Source organism: Thermobia domestica, chromosome 13, assembly GCF_964235325.1.
Source record: "Thermobia domestica chromosome 13, izTheDome1.hap1.1, whole genome shotgun sequence".
NCBI lineage: Eukaryota > Metazoa > Arthropoda > Insecta > Zygentoma > Lepismatidae > Thermobia > Thermobia domestica.
Window position 1 is genome coordinate 16,705,246 of NC_137466.1, and position 14,710 is coordinate 16,719,955.

Below are 14,710 nucleotides of genomic sequence, written 5' to 3' on the forward strand. Positions count from 1 at the left end.
CATTATGTAAAAACACACACTGATCATCCAAAAATAACAGCTTCTCTTAAGGATAAGTTCACTGGAAAGAAACCAAACGGAATAGACGTTAACTGCTCCGGAATTACCAATAGAACTATGGAGAGCCATTTTCAATTGATATCAAAGAGGATGGTGGCCGATCGTCTTCAGGTCTGTGGACTTAGGGGTAAGATTACAGTAAAGAAGCCATCCCTCAAAGCAGAAAACATTACGTAAAGATACTACTAGGTCAAAAATAAATAAAATAAAATGAAGACTGGAACGATAAACAATGAAAGAGGGCTGTGGCGGCGATTGGACGTTAAAAGTGGGGGGGGGGGGGCAAGGCATGATCTGAATATTTGTATATCAATGTTAGTTTTCCTCATTGTTTTTAACACTTTGTTTGACGAAAGGTTGCATAACTAATAGGATACTATCTTTTTTTTTAGTTAAAATACCATATATCGTATTTCATACTTTATTAAGTAAATTGACAAGAGCAACGCAAGTAGGTACTCATAAATAACGAAGGAAGAGATTTGATTGCTTGCTCATGAACATCTTACAATTCTGTCTGGAATACTGTGTGATCAAATTATTTAATAACAAATTTGCAAAACAAATAAATAGAAGGGATAACAGTAATCACACTAATGAATAATGAGGCTTGTTTTGTGGAAGTTATAGTGAAACTGGGGATTAATGAACAACTTATATTTTTAATTCCACACATTAAATTAAATTCCATGCCATTTAATGTATGTTATTACTCTTACGGTTTAGATAATGAAAGACAGTAAATACTACAGGCATATCCTATGACATTTAAAGAAATACGCAATTGCAATATTAATTGCTTTTAATTGCAATTAAACGCAATTCCTGTAGCTTTCTTAACTCACGGGAAGACAAATATTAAATGGCACCATTTTTTCTATGAACCAGTAATACATGCAAAAACTGGGTCACTTCAAAAAAGTGGGGGGGCAACTGCCCCCTCTTGCCCCCCCCCCGAATCGCCGCCCCTGGAAGAGGGCACTCTGGGCCGATGAATCTAAATTCCAACTTTTCACCTTCCAATACCAGAAGTTTGTTTGTCGTGGACCCAAAGAATGTTTTCATACCGATCGTATAACACCTAAAGGAAGTTACGAAGAATGTAGGGTCATTGTTTGCGGATGCTTTGTAGACTTCCAAGTTGATAATTTAGTTAGAATTAACGGAATAATGGACAATAACGTGTTGCCTAATGTTTAAATGAGGCACGAAACTCCTTCAAAAACGAAGATTTGAGGCAGTAACTTTGTGCTACAACAGGATTTTCATCTAAAATATTCTTCCAAGCTATGCAGTATTTGCAATACAAAGAAGACGCTTACCGCACCAACAAATTGAATAGTCACTACAGTCTCCACGTTTGTTACCCATCGAACTCTTGTAAGATGAACTTGACACTTACGGTCCGTAACACTGAAGCTACATATCTATCTATCTATCTATCTATCTATCTATCTATCTATCTATCTATCTATCTATCTATCTATCTATCTATCTATCTATCTATCTATCTATCTGTCTGTCTGTCTGTCTGTTTGTCTGTCTGCTTGTCTGTCTGTCTATCTAACTATCTATCTATCTATAGTCTGTGGAAGTGTTCAGTTTCATTTCACTCTGTGAATTGAAATGTGTATTGGTGGGTAATATTGTTTGCACATTTGCGTAATTTATGTTATTGAATGCCTGAATATGTCTGGCAGTCTAATATAAATGGGTAACAATTAATTTTCCCTAGAATGGGATATATAAATATAAAGAATTTATAACTACAAATTTGTTGACTAGAAGCCAATATGGCTGCCATGGCAACAACGTCTACTACTGATATTAATACAGATAATTTGGTAAACAACGGAAAACAAACAGGATTGAATATGCAACCTAATAAAAAAAAATATGCCGTGGTATTCGATAGTACTCCTGGTTTAGTCTTAGAGGACTATTTAGTGGCTGTTGCAGATAAAGTGCAAGGTATAAACATTGCTTATGCTTCTCGAATTAGTGGTGGCAGAGTTTGTATTTATTTAAATGGTGAAGATAATGTTCAGAAGCTTATTAGTGCAAGAGGATTATCAATTCAAGGTATATTTGTGCCGGTTCGGCGATATATTTCACCTGCAACGAAAGTTGTATTGTCAAATGTTTTACCTGACATACCAAATGATTTATTACTGAATGTTTTGAGTAAGTATGTAAAAGTAGTAAGTACTATAAGGCATATACCTGTAGGATGCAAACGTCCAGATTTGTAACATGTTAGATCTTTTCGACGTGTATGTGTTGTTTGACAACCCAAATGTGGTACCAAACTCTTTTCCTTTAGAATATGATGGTACTCATTACAGTATATTTGTTTCTAAGGACGATGTGCAATGTCTAAAATGTCATTTATACGGACATGTTGCACGAAATTGTTCCCTTGTACCAGAAAAGCCTTCAGTATCTAATGCGAATCAACAACAAGTTACGTTAGCTGATATTGTTAGTTCTTACCAACAGGTAAGAAAAATTCCGGAAGTTAATGACAACAAAAATAGAAGTTTCCTAACGCCAATGAAATCTCAGCCAGAGAATGTACAACTAAGTGAACCTAATCTAATTGTTCTTCCGGTAAAAATAAAACCCATAATTCGACCAATGATCACAAATAGGCCTATTTCAGATATAGAATTCCCTCCATTAACTCCAGTTGAGGATAACGAAGACATATTCACTGATAAACATAATTCAAATAATTGCACTTCGAATTTAAATTCTTGTAACTCAAAATCTGAGAAGGAGCCCAACAATCAGACTGATAGTCCAGATAACATGAATACCAATAATAGTATAGTTAATCAAAATGGTGGTGATGTAAACGACAATACGCTTAATGATTCAATGTCTAACGATAGTTTTATTCCACTAGGACAACGCGAGAAATCTATTTCAGAAGAAACCACGGATCAACAAAATGATATGTACATCACGGGTATAAAACGAAAGCAGATCAGTGATACCGTAGATGAAGTATTATCAAAAAAACAACCAGTATCAGTATCCGATAATGAAACTAATGAAAATGATGATCAATTATCCACAATATCAGCAAGTTCTGACTCGTCATTGCAAAAAGACGAAAAAAAAAATTAGAGTTTAACCTAATGACAGAAACGCCTTTAAGCCAAAGTCAATTCCAAGATTTTCTAACGAATGTTCGTAGTTTTAAGAAGGCCATGCCTATTGCTAAAACTTTTACTAGTGACATTCCTGGTCTTATTGTACAGTTAGAACAGGTCAAATCATCTGGAGTGGAATATAATTTACGAAGGCGTCTTAGCAGAATTATTAACTCACTACATAGTGATATGTGAAGTAATATGTCAGAGAATGTTCATTTTCTGTAAAATAATTTGCCTATTTCTTTCGATTTTAATTATGGTTAATTTTTTATCTTTAAATGTGAATAGTTTAGCAGATGAAAAACGACAAATTAGTTTATATCTGTATACACAAAAACATAATGCGGATGTACTGTTTCTTCAAGAGACAAATCTACATGAGGTACCTAATCAAAAACTCTAAATGATTATGCTTTTTATATAAATCCTGGCAAACATGCTTTTTCTGGAACTCTTATTGGAGTTCGTAAACAATTTTATACCCAGTTGAGTGAAGTATCTCATAACATTAGATTTGATGGACAGGTACAAGTGTTATCGTGTATATACAATTCCCGTAGATGGCATTTTATTAATGTATATATACCTTGTAACAGTCCGGTAGCTATGAAAGTAGTGAAGTCAATAGATGAATTTTTGTCTACATTACCTTCTGTTGATTATGTTATTATGGGTGGTGACTGGAGTGCAGAGCCGTAGCTAGGGGGGGAGGGCAGCGGGGCGGTCGCCCCGGGCGCTGACAGCAAGGGGGCGCCAAACGAGCAAGAAGAAAGGAAAAATTTTAGACGATAGTAAACAACGGGGCGCCTCGTGAAAGTGTTGGCGCCCTAATAAATCAATATTGTTGTTGGTTTAGAAAGAAATGGATTTGGTAAAAAAAATTCTTGCTCGCTTCGCTCGCAACCCAAACAAAGTATTTCCATAAGAGTCACAAGCTTTTACTTATTACTTAAAGGAAGTTATTATATAATATTTGTTAATGATGATGTGATATACAAGGTGCGATCTAGTGTTACATTTCACAAAATATTTTTTTTAATGTAAAAGAATCGAAATTAAAATGCTATTTGTGTGGTCACATACAGAATATAATTTCAAAAGTTTACAATTTTTGTTGGAAATTAATGATGTTACTCATTTCAAACATTTTAAAAGCACAGAGCTTCTGATGTATTGAAATTTCATTTCTTATCGATAGTGTGAAACGTAAATAGTTGTAAATTTCCATAACTGTTCTCAAAGTTGACCTGTATACCAACCAAAGGTATTTTTGCCAAGTTTAACGAAAAGTACGAAATAAGCGTCTTGAAAACTGCTCTTATTTGTAAAAGAATGTATAATGATCGGTTTTGGCTGTTGTAAGTCTGTCCAAGAAAAGTGCAATGTGCGCTTTCTCATTGTTTCTGTTTAGCATGCCTCAAGGCAAGAGAAAACTGTTCATGGCAGTTTTGTCCAGTTATAACGCTATTTGAATTTCTTTAATCTTTTTCAATAGTGTGTGTGTTTTCGCTTGTTGCTGTATCTATCCAGAACCTTAGGATAAACATGAAATTCGAAGAGAGCGCTATGATTAATACAAACAGAATTGTTTGTTTCCCGCTCCTGCACAAAGAGTCCGTGCTATTTTATTTTTAAATTTAGCTACAACAGAGCAGACACACAGTTTGCAAGGAAGGAGTATTGTTAAGTCACCTTTTGTGTAGGTGTGTTTACGAAACCGAGCTTTCTATCGTTGTATTTTTAGTCTGTCTTTGTTTTCAAAGTTATTTTTTGAATTTTTAATTAATACTTAGACTGTTATAGTATATACTTAATCATGCCTCCTAAAAAACTTTCTGTGCTCAAAACAGAAAAAGAAAGAAGATGCAGGCCAACGAAGACATGAGAAGTGCAAAGCTTTTGAAGACGTTTCTGAAGAAGATATCCACTGATGACAACGAAGATTCTTCCGATTCACGTTCAGATTCGCCAGAAACTCAAAGAACACAACAGGAAGAAGTAAGTAATATATTTCTATAAAGTTTCATATTCTATATTTTTAGATCTATGAGTTACATCACTTGCCATGACTTTTGATGATAAATAAGATTTGAATGTTACATTCTTTTAAAAGAATATCAGATCAGCTGCATCAGTTAGGTGCGGGTAGAATAAACTTCAGATTATTTAAGATCCACTTCATGCAACGAGACTAACAGGAATCTAAGGCTTTCAATTAGCTCCAACAGAGTTTCTGATTATCAACCAAACGATTGTAACCAGTTAGCTACCCTAGCTGCAACCTACATTGTAGACATAAATTCAGACACGTATTTTCGTGGCTGGTTTATTTATTTATTTATTGCTTGTTCGATATAAATATTCAAATATATGACCTGTAGCCTAGTCAATACTTTGAGAAGCAACAACATTAATAATACAATTTTTTGCAACATTGTGTCACAAATGTTGATCAAAGTGGTAATAGATATATTCGTATCATAATCTATATATGCTTTGAATTATCAGTAAGCTATATTATATAAAGACCAAGCCACTCATCAATCGCTACCTCAGTCCAGTCGAGGCCAGGAGGTAGAAACGTAAAAGCATGTTGCATCATGTGTTAGAAACAAAATAACAACCAATATTACTTTTCAATTGTAATAATGAATATTTATAATAAAGGCACTTCTTGTTTACTAAATTGTCAGGGTCAAAGAAATATTATTACTACATTACTATTGAATAGGTTCATGATCGTAACAAGATACACTTCCTGCAGTGTAAAGTTTCAAAATTATTTAATAGGTTTTGCATATAAATATCATAATTTCAACGAATAATCCAAATTTTCTCCGAAGATAGGCACACACAAAATATTTTTAGGTAAACATGAAAATGTGATATGTATGTAGCGAGAATGTTTTTACTTTTTACGAAATCGCTAATTAAAATTATCATTAACATTAATTATTTGAGTTAATTATTTCGACGGTGAGAGTACGAGCTACGATAGCAGGGTTCGTAGATTCGAATCCTTGGTAAGGCACTGATGTTTGTGTGTCTCTTCATGCCTTTCATATTCATCCACTCATTCACATTGTCACAAATCATCCAGTCGGTGTGCAAAGATATTAAATAACTGAATTCATCAACATAATTAATTATTTCGATTGAAAACAGTTAGCATATGAGTATTTTGTAAAAACTGAAAACTTGTTCCAACGATATGCATCAAATCTTCATGTTTATTAAACAATTATCATTAGTGTATGTATCTTCTGAGAAATTTGGATAATTCTCTGAAATTATGATAATTAATTAACATGCAAATATTTTTGAAACCGTACACTTCAGGATCATAACATATTCTACCTTATGTTTTAAGCTAGTATAGTATAGTAATAGCTTTATTACCACTTTCATATTTCCTGCATAAAACTTAATATTTTCAGAGTGGAGCAGAACGAAGGTCTCTTAGCAGTCAAAAAGTTTTTGTTTGTTCCACTAGAACTCACCCATTTCTCAACCGATTTCGAAGAAATTAATTTTAAATTAAAGAACTAGATGAAATCTGTCGTGACAAAGCACAAAATATAGACGGGGCTTTAGGAGAGCAGAGCCTCCACTTGAAACAGTTACCTATATATTATAACCATTTCATGACAGTTTTTATGGCATTTCTATCCATGCTGTAAAATCGTCCAATCCCTGGACGGAGGATAGTCGGAAAACGTATTTTCGCAAAATGACCGTTTTTTTTTTTTTTTTTTTTTTTTTTTTACCAAGATGGCATTTGACAAGGCAGCACGAAGCGTCGAAAGTGACACTTTTTTTTTCATCGTTTCAATCGAGTGAGTGGTCGTAATAATATAGTTTTGATCGCGTTGAATTTGTTTCATCCAGGAGTGGCTAGCTACTGGAAATAAAATCGCCCCGCTCTGATAATGTTGAAGAACCAAGTGTTCGGTGACCACCGTAGTTATAATTTGTTCCCTGTGTAGATTTATTAAATAGTGTCATTACATTCCTCCCCCTAGAAATTTGTAATCACACGCTATTGCTCTGTACAGAAAGTAATATAAATTTTACTAATTACTTCAGCATCCTAAGTTTAAAATGATATTTTAAAGCTATTTCAACTTGTTAAATAATGTTATTTTGCTTTCAGAGCACATCTGCTGGGAACACAGAATGCGATGCTTTTCAACCCGGATGTTCTCTTCTCGTTCACGAATCAAGTGTTGGAGAAAGAAGAAGCAGTGTTTCCTATAAGCCATCAGACACTGCACAAGAAAGTGGTCCAACAGATCCTTCATTGCTTGGGAAAATACAAGAAATACAAGAGGAAACAGTGTTTCCACAAGTTGTCGCTTCATGTGATATAGGGTTGATGCCTTTTCAGCAAAGACAGCATTTTTCAAAAAGGTGGTTTACTCGTACACTTCCAAATAATGTTGAAGTTGAAAGAACATGGTTAGCATATTCTCCAAGCAAAAAAAGTGTGTATTGTCTTCCTTGTTTCTTATTCGCAAAACCTGATTCGTCACAGTTTTGCCGTGCTGAAGGATTTTCCCACTGGCGTAAACTTAATCCGAGAATTCCGGATCACGAAATTTCACCAATCCATAAAAATGCTTTCGACGAGTGGAGGCAGCTATTCTCTCGTTTGAAAAATAGGACTGCTATTGACAACGAACTACAACAGCGAATTGTGAGTGAAACTGGCAAATGGAGACATATACTGCGAGCAATATTAGACTGCATTTTGTTTCTGGCATCAAGAAATCTTGCATTACGAGGCAGCGATGATGTTTTGTGGAAGAAAGCTGATGGAAACACAGGACAACATGGAAATCTATTGGATCTGTTCATGTTGTTAGCGAAGTATGATGATGTATTAAAATCTCACGTTTCAAAAATTATGCACTCCCCATCAGCTCTTGCTGTGACATATTTATCTTCACAAATTCAGAATGAACATGTCTACTTAGCTGGAAATTGTGTACGTCAGGCAATAATTGAGGACATTAAAAAAGCAAAATATTTTGCCATTTTGTATGACGACTCCAGATGTAAGTCATAAAGAGCAGATGTCCCAGATTTATCGTTATATTACAATATCTTCTGATGGAGAGTGCAAAATTGAAGAAAGTTTCGTAGGCTTCATTACTACGAACAACAAAACTGGAGCTACCTTAACTGAAGACATTTTACGTGCTGTTCAGAATGATGGCCTTCCCATGTCAAATTGCCGTGGTCAGTGCTTTGACAATGCCAGTACTATGTCGGGAAAGTACTCGGGTGTTCAAGTTCGCATATCTTAGCAGTTTCCTGCCGCTCGTTATGTTCCTTGTGCATCGCACTCATTAAATTTAGTTGGTGTTCACGCTGCATCAGTGGAAATAGAAATTGTCAATGGATTTGGGGTAATTCTAAATGTTTACAATTTTTTTAGTAAGTCAACGCATCACTGGGATATTTTAAAAAATCATGTTCATATTACTGTGAAGGGACATTCAGCAACCCGGTGGTCTTCGAAGCAAAATGCAGTACATGCTCTAAGCATCCAATTTCCGGATGTCTGTGCTGCTTTGGAAGAACTTTCGGACTTTTCAAAAGAAACCCCGAAACTGTAAATGGTGCCAAGTGCTTCCTATACAGTCTTAAGAAGTTTGATTTTCTTGTGTTTTTATTCTGCTGGAATGATATCCTTGATGCTAACAACAACATTAACCTACGACTGCAAGAAAAGACAGTTACTGTAGATATAACTGTCAGTCACTTACAGGGACTGAGGAGCTTCTTTGCTACCAACCGGGAAAGAATTGTGACCAAGGCTATTGAGAAAAGCAAGGAGATCTGCAATGATATGATGATCACAATTGAAGAGCCTCGTCCGAGAAAGAGAGCCAAGTTTTTTTACGAAGTTACAGAGAATGAATCCGTACTCATCAATATAGAAGACAAAATGAGAAAGATCTTGTTTTGTGCGTTGGATTCAATTACATCACAAATAGCTGATCGATTCCAGCGCATGAACGGAGTTTTGGAGGATTTTTCAGTAATTATTCCAAGTAATATGGCAGTTATGTCAGAAGAAACATTGAGGAAAGGTGTCTCTGATCTGGCCTTATTGTACCCTATGGATATTAATGGAGGTGAGTTGCTTCAAGAACTGTTGTTCTTTAAATACCATGCGCAAGCATTTTTGAAAAACTTTCACTTGGAGAGTTTGTCAGAATTGTCCCCTCTTGCTGCTCTTACGTTTATTCATAAAATATCATGTCTTAAGTTATACCCTAATTTTGTCACTGCATTGAAAATACTTTTAACATTGCCTTGCTCTATTGCATCTTGTGAAAGGAGTTTTAGCAAGCTAAAGCTTATAAAGAATTACTTGCGCTCTTCCTTGTGTCAAGAAAAACTTACTAACCTCGCTATTTTATCTGTTGAAAAGCTTCGTGTTCAGTCACCTGTGTTCGACGACGTTATAAATGATTTTGCTGCTCGGAAGGCAAGAAAAGTTAACCTGTAGCTTTGTTCTCACACGAGAAACCTTTTCGTTCTAAAATAATTGTTCACTGTGTTCATTTTTTAAAACCATTTCAGTTTAAATTTTTATTGTTTGTTGATTTCATCAGATTTGTGTAATAATGTTCCAGTGTATTTGAAGTAGTGTTATGTGAATAACAACACTGTATTACATTAATGATTTTACTTATATTTTTCTACTGCCTAAGAAATATACTGTTCATACGGTAAAGTATTTCGTATTTATGTTTTATTTTTAAGGATTTTTTATAATATTGATTTTTCTATTTGCGCCGAAAGACATTATTTTAGCGCAGCATAACAACAAATGTTGCTCCTTTAAAAAAAAAAAACTTGGTGACATGAGTGTAGGGGGCGCCAAATTCTAATCTCGCCCAGGGCGCAGAAATCTCTAGCTACGGCTCTGCTGGAATGTAAGTTTGTACCCAGAGGATCGGAGTAATTATGTGGAAAGAAATACAACACTGGCTAATGTACTACGTGATATTATACAACATAATAATTTACAAGATGTATGGAAACAACTTTTTCTCAATAAATGTAGGTATACATATGTGGGAACGCAATCACACTCTCCAAGATCTCGTCTTGATCGTTATTATACGTCATATTCAGTTTTATCTCGGATTTTAGAAATAAAAATATTTCCGTCATTTTCAGATCATTCTAGTGTATTAATGTCTTAATCTGGATCAGAAACTCTAAATCGTCCTGCATATTGGCGTCTGGATAATGTACTTCATAACCCTTTGTATCGTGAAATTGTTGTTAATTACATTAATTTTTATGTTTCTCAGTTAGTTTGTGTTTCGGATAAAATTGGATTGTGGGAGTTGTAACGAACCTTGTGCCGAGGATTGCTTGACACCCACCTTAATTCTATTCAATACAAATAATCAGTGATTAAGTTTAGCCAAACTATCTTTTGACACGGTTCTGATATCTGGCATAAAAAATAAAGAATCCCCAAAGTGATGCAGGCTTCAAATCTCCCAAACGAAAATGCAAGTTATCAAGATTACAAATATTAAATATTATTTTAAATAAAAGAAAATATTCAATTGACTTTTTATTACAAATAATCAAATATCAAGGAAATAAATACAAATTAACAACAACAAATTTTAATTCTGTGAATGAGCTTCTAACTATGACAAGTGAAAAAGTAATTTAATTGCAACTGAATAATAGGTGAAAGTTACTTGAAAAATAGTTAAATATACTTTGATAAAATGAATAATTCCAAACCAGAACAATTCTAACGCTATTAACAATTTCAAAAGTTAATAAAATTTACCCGGAATAGAAAGTGTCGAAACTTAGTCAAAAGCGACCGCGACTCGATCCAATAATTTTACTACAATATAACGCGAAAACTAATAAACTCTCAAAGCAAGAAACAAGAAAAATTTAATTCGACGTCGAAATCAATCTCTCAAAAAGAAATATCAAAAGACTAACGGGACGCTAAATGCAATATTCCTTTAGATATCAAATTACGAATTATTTTCATACCAAGTATTAAATCTAATAATTAATAATCTAATAGCTACTTCTACTGTTAGCAGGAAAAAAGTATTAGTCAAATTGTTAGTTAATTAACCAAACCAAGGTTATCTGGGTTTTAGGTTCTAGAAACTACAGCTAGGTTTGTACTTACCAATTTTCAAACTGCTCCAATCTGTCACTGGGATCGTCTGTCCTCAATCACCTCTACTTGATTCTACTGTTCCCAAATATGCAGTTAATAGAAGAAAACTTGGTAGGAAATCTGAAGATTTTAGAAAACGCCAAACCGAATTTAATAATAACTTCGTATTATTCCGACCAGTTAATTCAAACGAAGAAAAATTCAACTTCAAACTTTCTATTCCTCCGTCCTCCGTTAACATTCGACCAAATACAACAGACAGGTACTTCCAGAAGAACAATCCAGATGGACATTCAGCGCAGCAACTAACCTGGCTCACGGCTTTCGCTCACGAGCGAGGCAGCTGTCTACGCGCAAACGACCAGACATTACGTCACGAGATTTAACCTTGAGTTTGTTGCAAACAAACTCGCTTCTACAACCTTCGCTCTTATTCTCATTACCTACAATTTTTACTCTTTTTCATTTAAAAAAAACGTAAACACAATAGATTCTCTTAATCGAGGAAATACAAAAATAGGAGTAACTTATACAATCAAATATAATACATTTTCTTTCTTTCTTTCATATTCTTGTCATAGTCCATATTTTAGTTTCACTTCCAGAGACCAGCATATACAGAGTGTTCCAAAAATACAGGCAGCTCCAACTCAATGTAGCTGAGTATGCTACATTTCTCCCCCTCCAAAGAAAAAAAAATCTGAGAAGGATTTTTTTGTATGGCTACCAGAAATCATCCTCCTTAATGTCTCAGCTGGAAAACTCACAAAAAAATTTCATAACAAAATAGCCATTAATATAATGAAACACTCTCTCCTTTAATTACATTTAAAACAATTCACAAATCACAATTTAAATTTCACTTCAAATAAAAACCATTCTCAAAGCTACTAGAAATTTCAAATTATTTTTTTTAATTATTTAATATCGCAAATTTTAAAAGTTTTCTTTCCAAAATATTTAACTTTAAATGTCTCATTAAATTTAAAAAAAACATTAAGATCATGATCTTTTTAACAATTTTAAAATTTTTAATTAACACATTAAAAATTTATATACAATTTCATACAAATTATATCAAATTACAACAAATTAAAATATAATCTGATCAAAGACATCTTACTCCCTTTACATTTTAATCTTACCATTACTGTAATTCCTTTTTCCAGAAAGCGACGAGAAAAATCATTTGATTGAATTTTCAGAGATTGTAATTAAACATTTCTTCTAGGGAAAAACTTCTTAACATCCGACACATGAACTCGCTTATATGAGTCTCGAGAATCATCAGCATCAGATATCAATAATGTATTAGGGGTCAAAAACCTCCGAATAATAAAGGGTCCATCCCACTTAAAACTCAATGATTTTGCTACTTTATCAGCAAGAGAGGATTTAATATGAGACTTTACCAATACTTGGTCATTAACAGAAACTACAACTGGACCTCTAATTTTGGATAATAAAGATTTCCTCTTTAACCATGCCTTTTCCATATTCTCAAGAGCATTGTGCCATACGTCAGCATTCTTATGCTTGAACAATTCTTGGTCACAAATCTTCCATTTTAATTCTAATGGGGTGTTCAAGGGACGTCCAAAATATAATTCGTATGGAATCGATTTGAGACCAGAATGCTCGCATATATTTAGCGTATATTGTAACACAGGTACAAAATTAGACCACTGTTGTTGTTTTTCAGCACAATAAGCTCTTAATGACGCTTTCAAAATTTTTATGAATCTTTCCGCCAAGTTAGCCTCAGCATGGTATGGACTAATCCTAATATGTTCTATTCCTAGCCCAAATAGAAAGGATCTAAAATGGGCAGATGTAAAGACTGATGCATTATCAGTAGACAAGGATTCCGGAATTCCTAGCCTACTAAAAACATCCATTAACCTGTTACAAATAACAGTAGAATTCAAGGTTCTTAATTTTTCGAGAAAAACAAATCTCGAAGCATTATCCACCCCAATTAATATGAATTTAAAGGAATTAGAGGTCGGCAAAGGTCCTATTATATCGACCATTACATTCTGTCCAACTCTTGTTGAAAATTTTGATATTAATGGACCCATTTTCTTTTTGTTGTTTTCTTTGACTAATTGACAGGTTTTACAAGTTCTGACATAGTCCTTAACGTCATTTACTACCGAGTCTCACGTGTAGCGTCGCATTATTTTCTTTAAAGTACGAAAAGTCCCGGTATGACCACCTGTCAATTCGTGATCGTGAAAGAACTCGATCACTAATTTCTGCAAATTCTTCGGAATTACTATTTTAAAAGGAAGGTTTAAGGCTTTACTCTTTTTCATTAATATGCCATTATTTAAAACATAATTTCGAATTTTCTCACCCTATTCTAACCTTTCTATAATATTTCTTAACTCAGGATCTTCTTTTTGTAACTCCGATAAGGGCTCTTTCACCATAGGCAATTGCCAAGAATTTGCCATTTTAAAATTCCTTTTCATTATAGCCATACCCACAGGTCCGTCCACTTGCACAAATTCAAATGGATCATACATCCGTGTCAGGAAATCTGCAACTACGTTATTTTGGGACCTAACATGTTGGATAGTAAATGAGAATTGACACAAAGTCTCGACTAAAGGACCATATTTTAACAATCTCTTAGAATTACCCAAAATCCAGGATAACGCCTTATTGTCAGTAAAGACCACAAACTCATTAATCAAATAGTGGCGAAACCTATAAATTGCTTTAACGAGACTGATGAACTCGATCTCATAAATGCTCCTGTGTCGGTCAGCTTCCGCCAACTTTTTACTAAAGTACGATACAGGAATAAGATTATTATTCTCATCCATTTGACTTAAACAAGCTCCAATCGCTTTTCCTCCCCCGTCAACATGGATGAAAAACTTCTTGGACAGATCAGGAGTCCTTAATATAACATTATCTAATAATTCCTGCTTTAATTTATTCAAAGTTTTCTGATGCTCATGGTCCATTCGAATTTCCTTTTTGTTGATTTTAACTCGCTTAATGGACCCATCAACTCCTGAAGACCACTACAAAATCGAGCATAATAAGAAAACAATCCACAAATTTTTTGTACTCTGCGCCTATTTCTAGGTGGAGGGATTTTCTTAATAGCTTCGACCCTTGATGGATCAATTTCGATAGTATCCCCATCAGTTACAAATCCTAAGTATTTTATCTTTTTATAAAAGAAAGCACTCTTATCTGGGGAAACAGTAATTCCATATTTTCTCAATCTTTCGAGGACCATTTTCAAAACTTTTTTATGTGATTCTACATCAGAAGTACATAT

At 34.2% G+C, this 14,710-nt stretch overlaps 1 protein-coding gene across 1 annotated transcript; it reads left to right on the top strand.

Annotated features, from left to right (window-relative positions):
• The first annotated feature begins 3,203 nt into the window (after positions 1-3,203).
• LOC145667507 (uncharacterized) lies at positions 3,204-9,741 on the top strand. Its single transcript, XM_081734982.1, has 4 exons — positions 3,204-3,325; positions 5,072-5,219; positions 7,375-8,278; positions 8,717-9,741. The coding sequence occupies exons 1-4, from the start codon at positions 3,204-3,206 to the stop codon at positions 9,739-9,741; spliced, it is 2,199 nt and encodes a 732-aa protein (XP_081591108.1).
• The last annotated feature ends 4,969 nt before the right edge of the window (positions 9,742-14,710 follow it).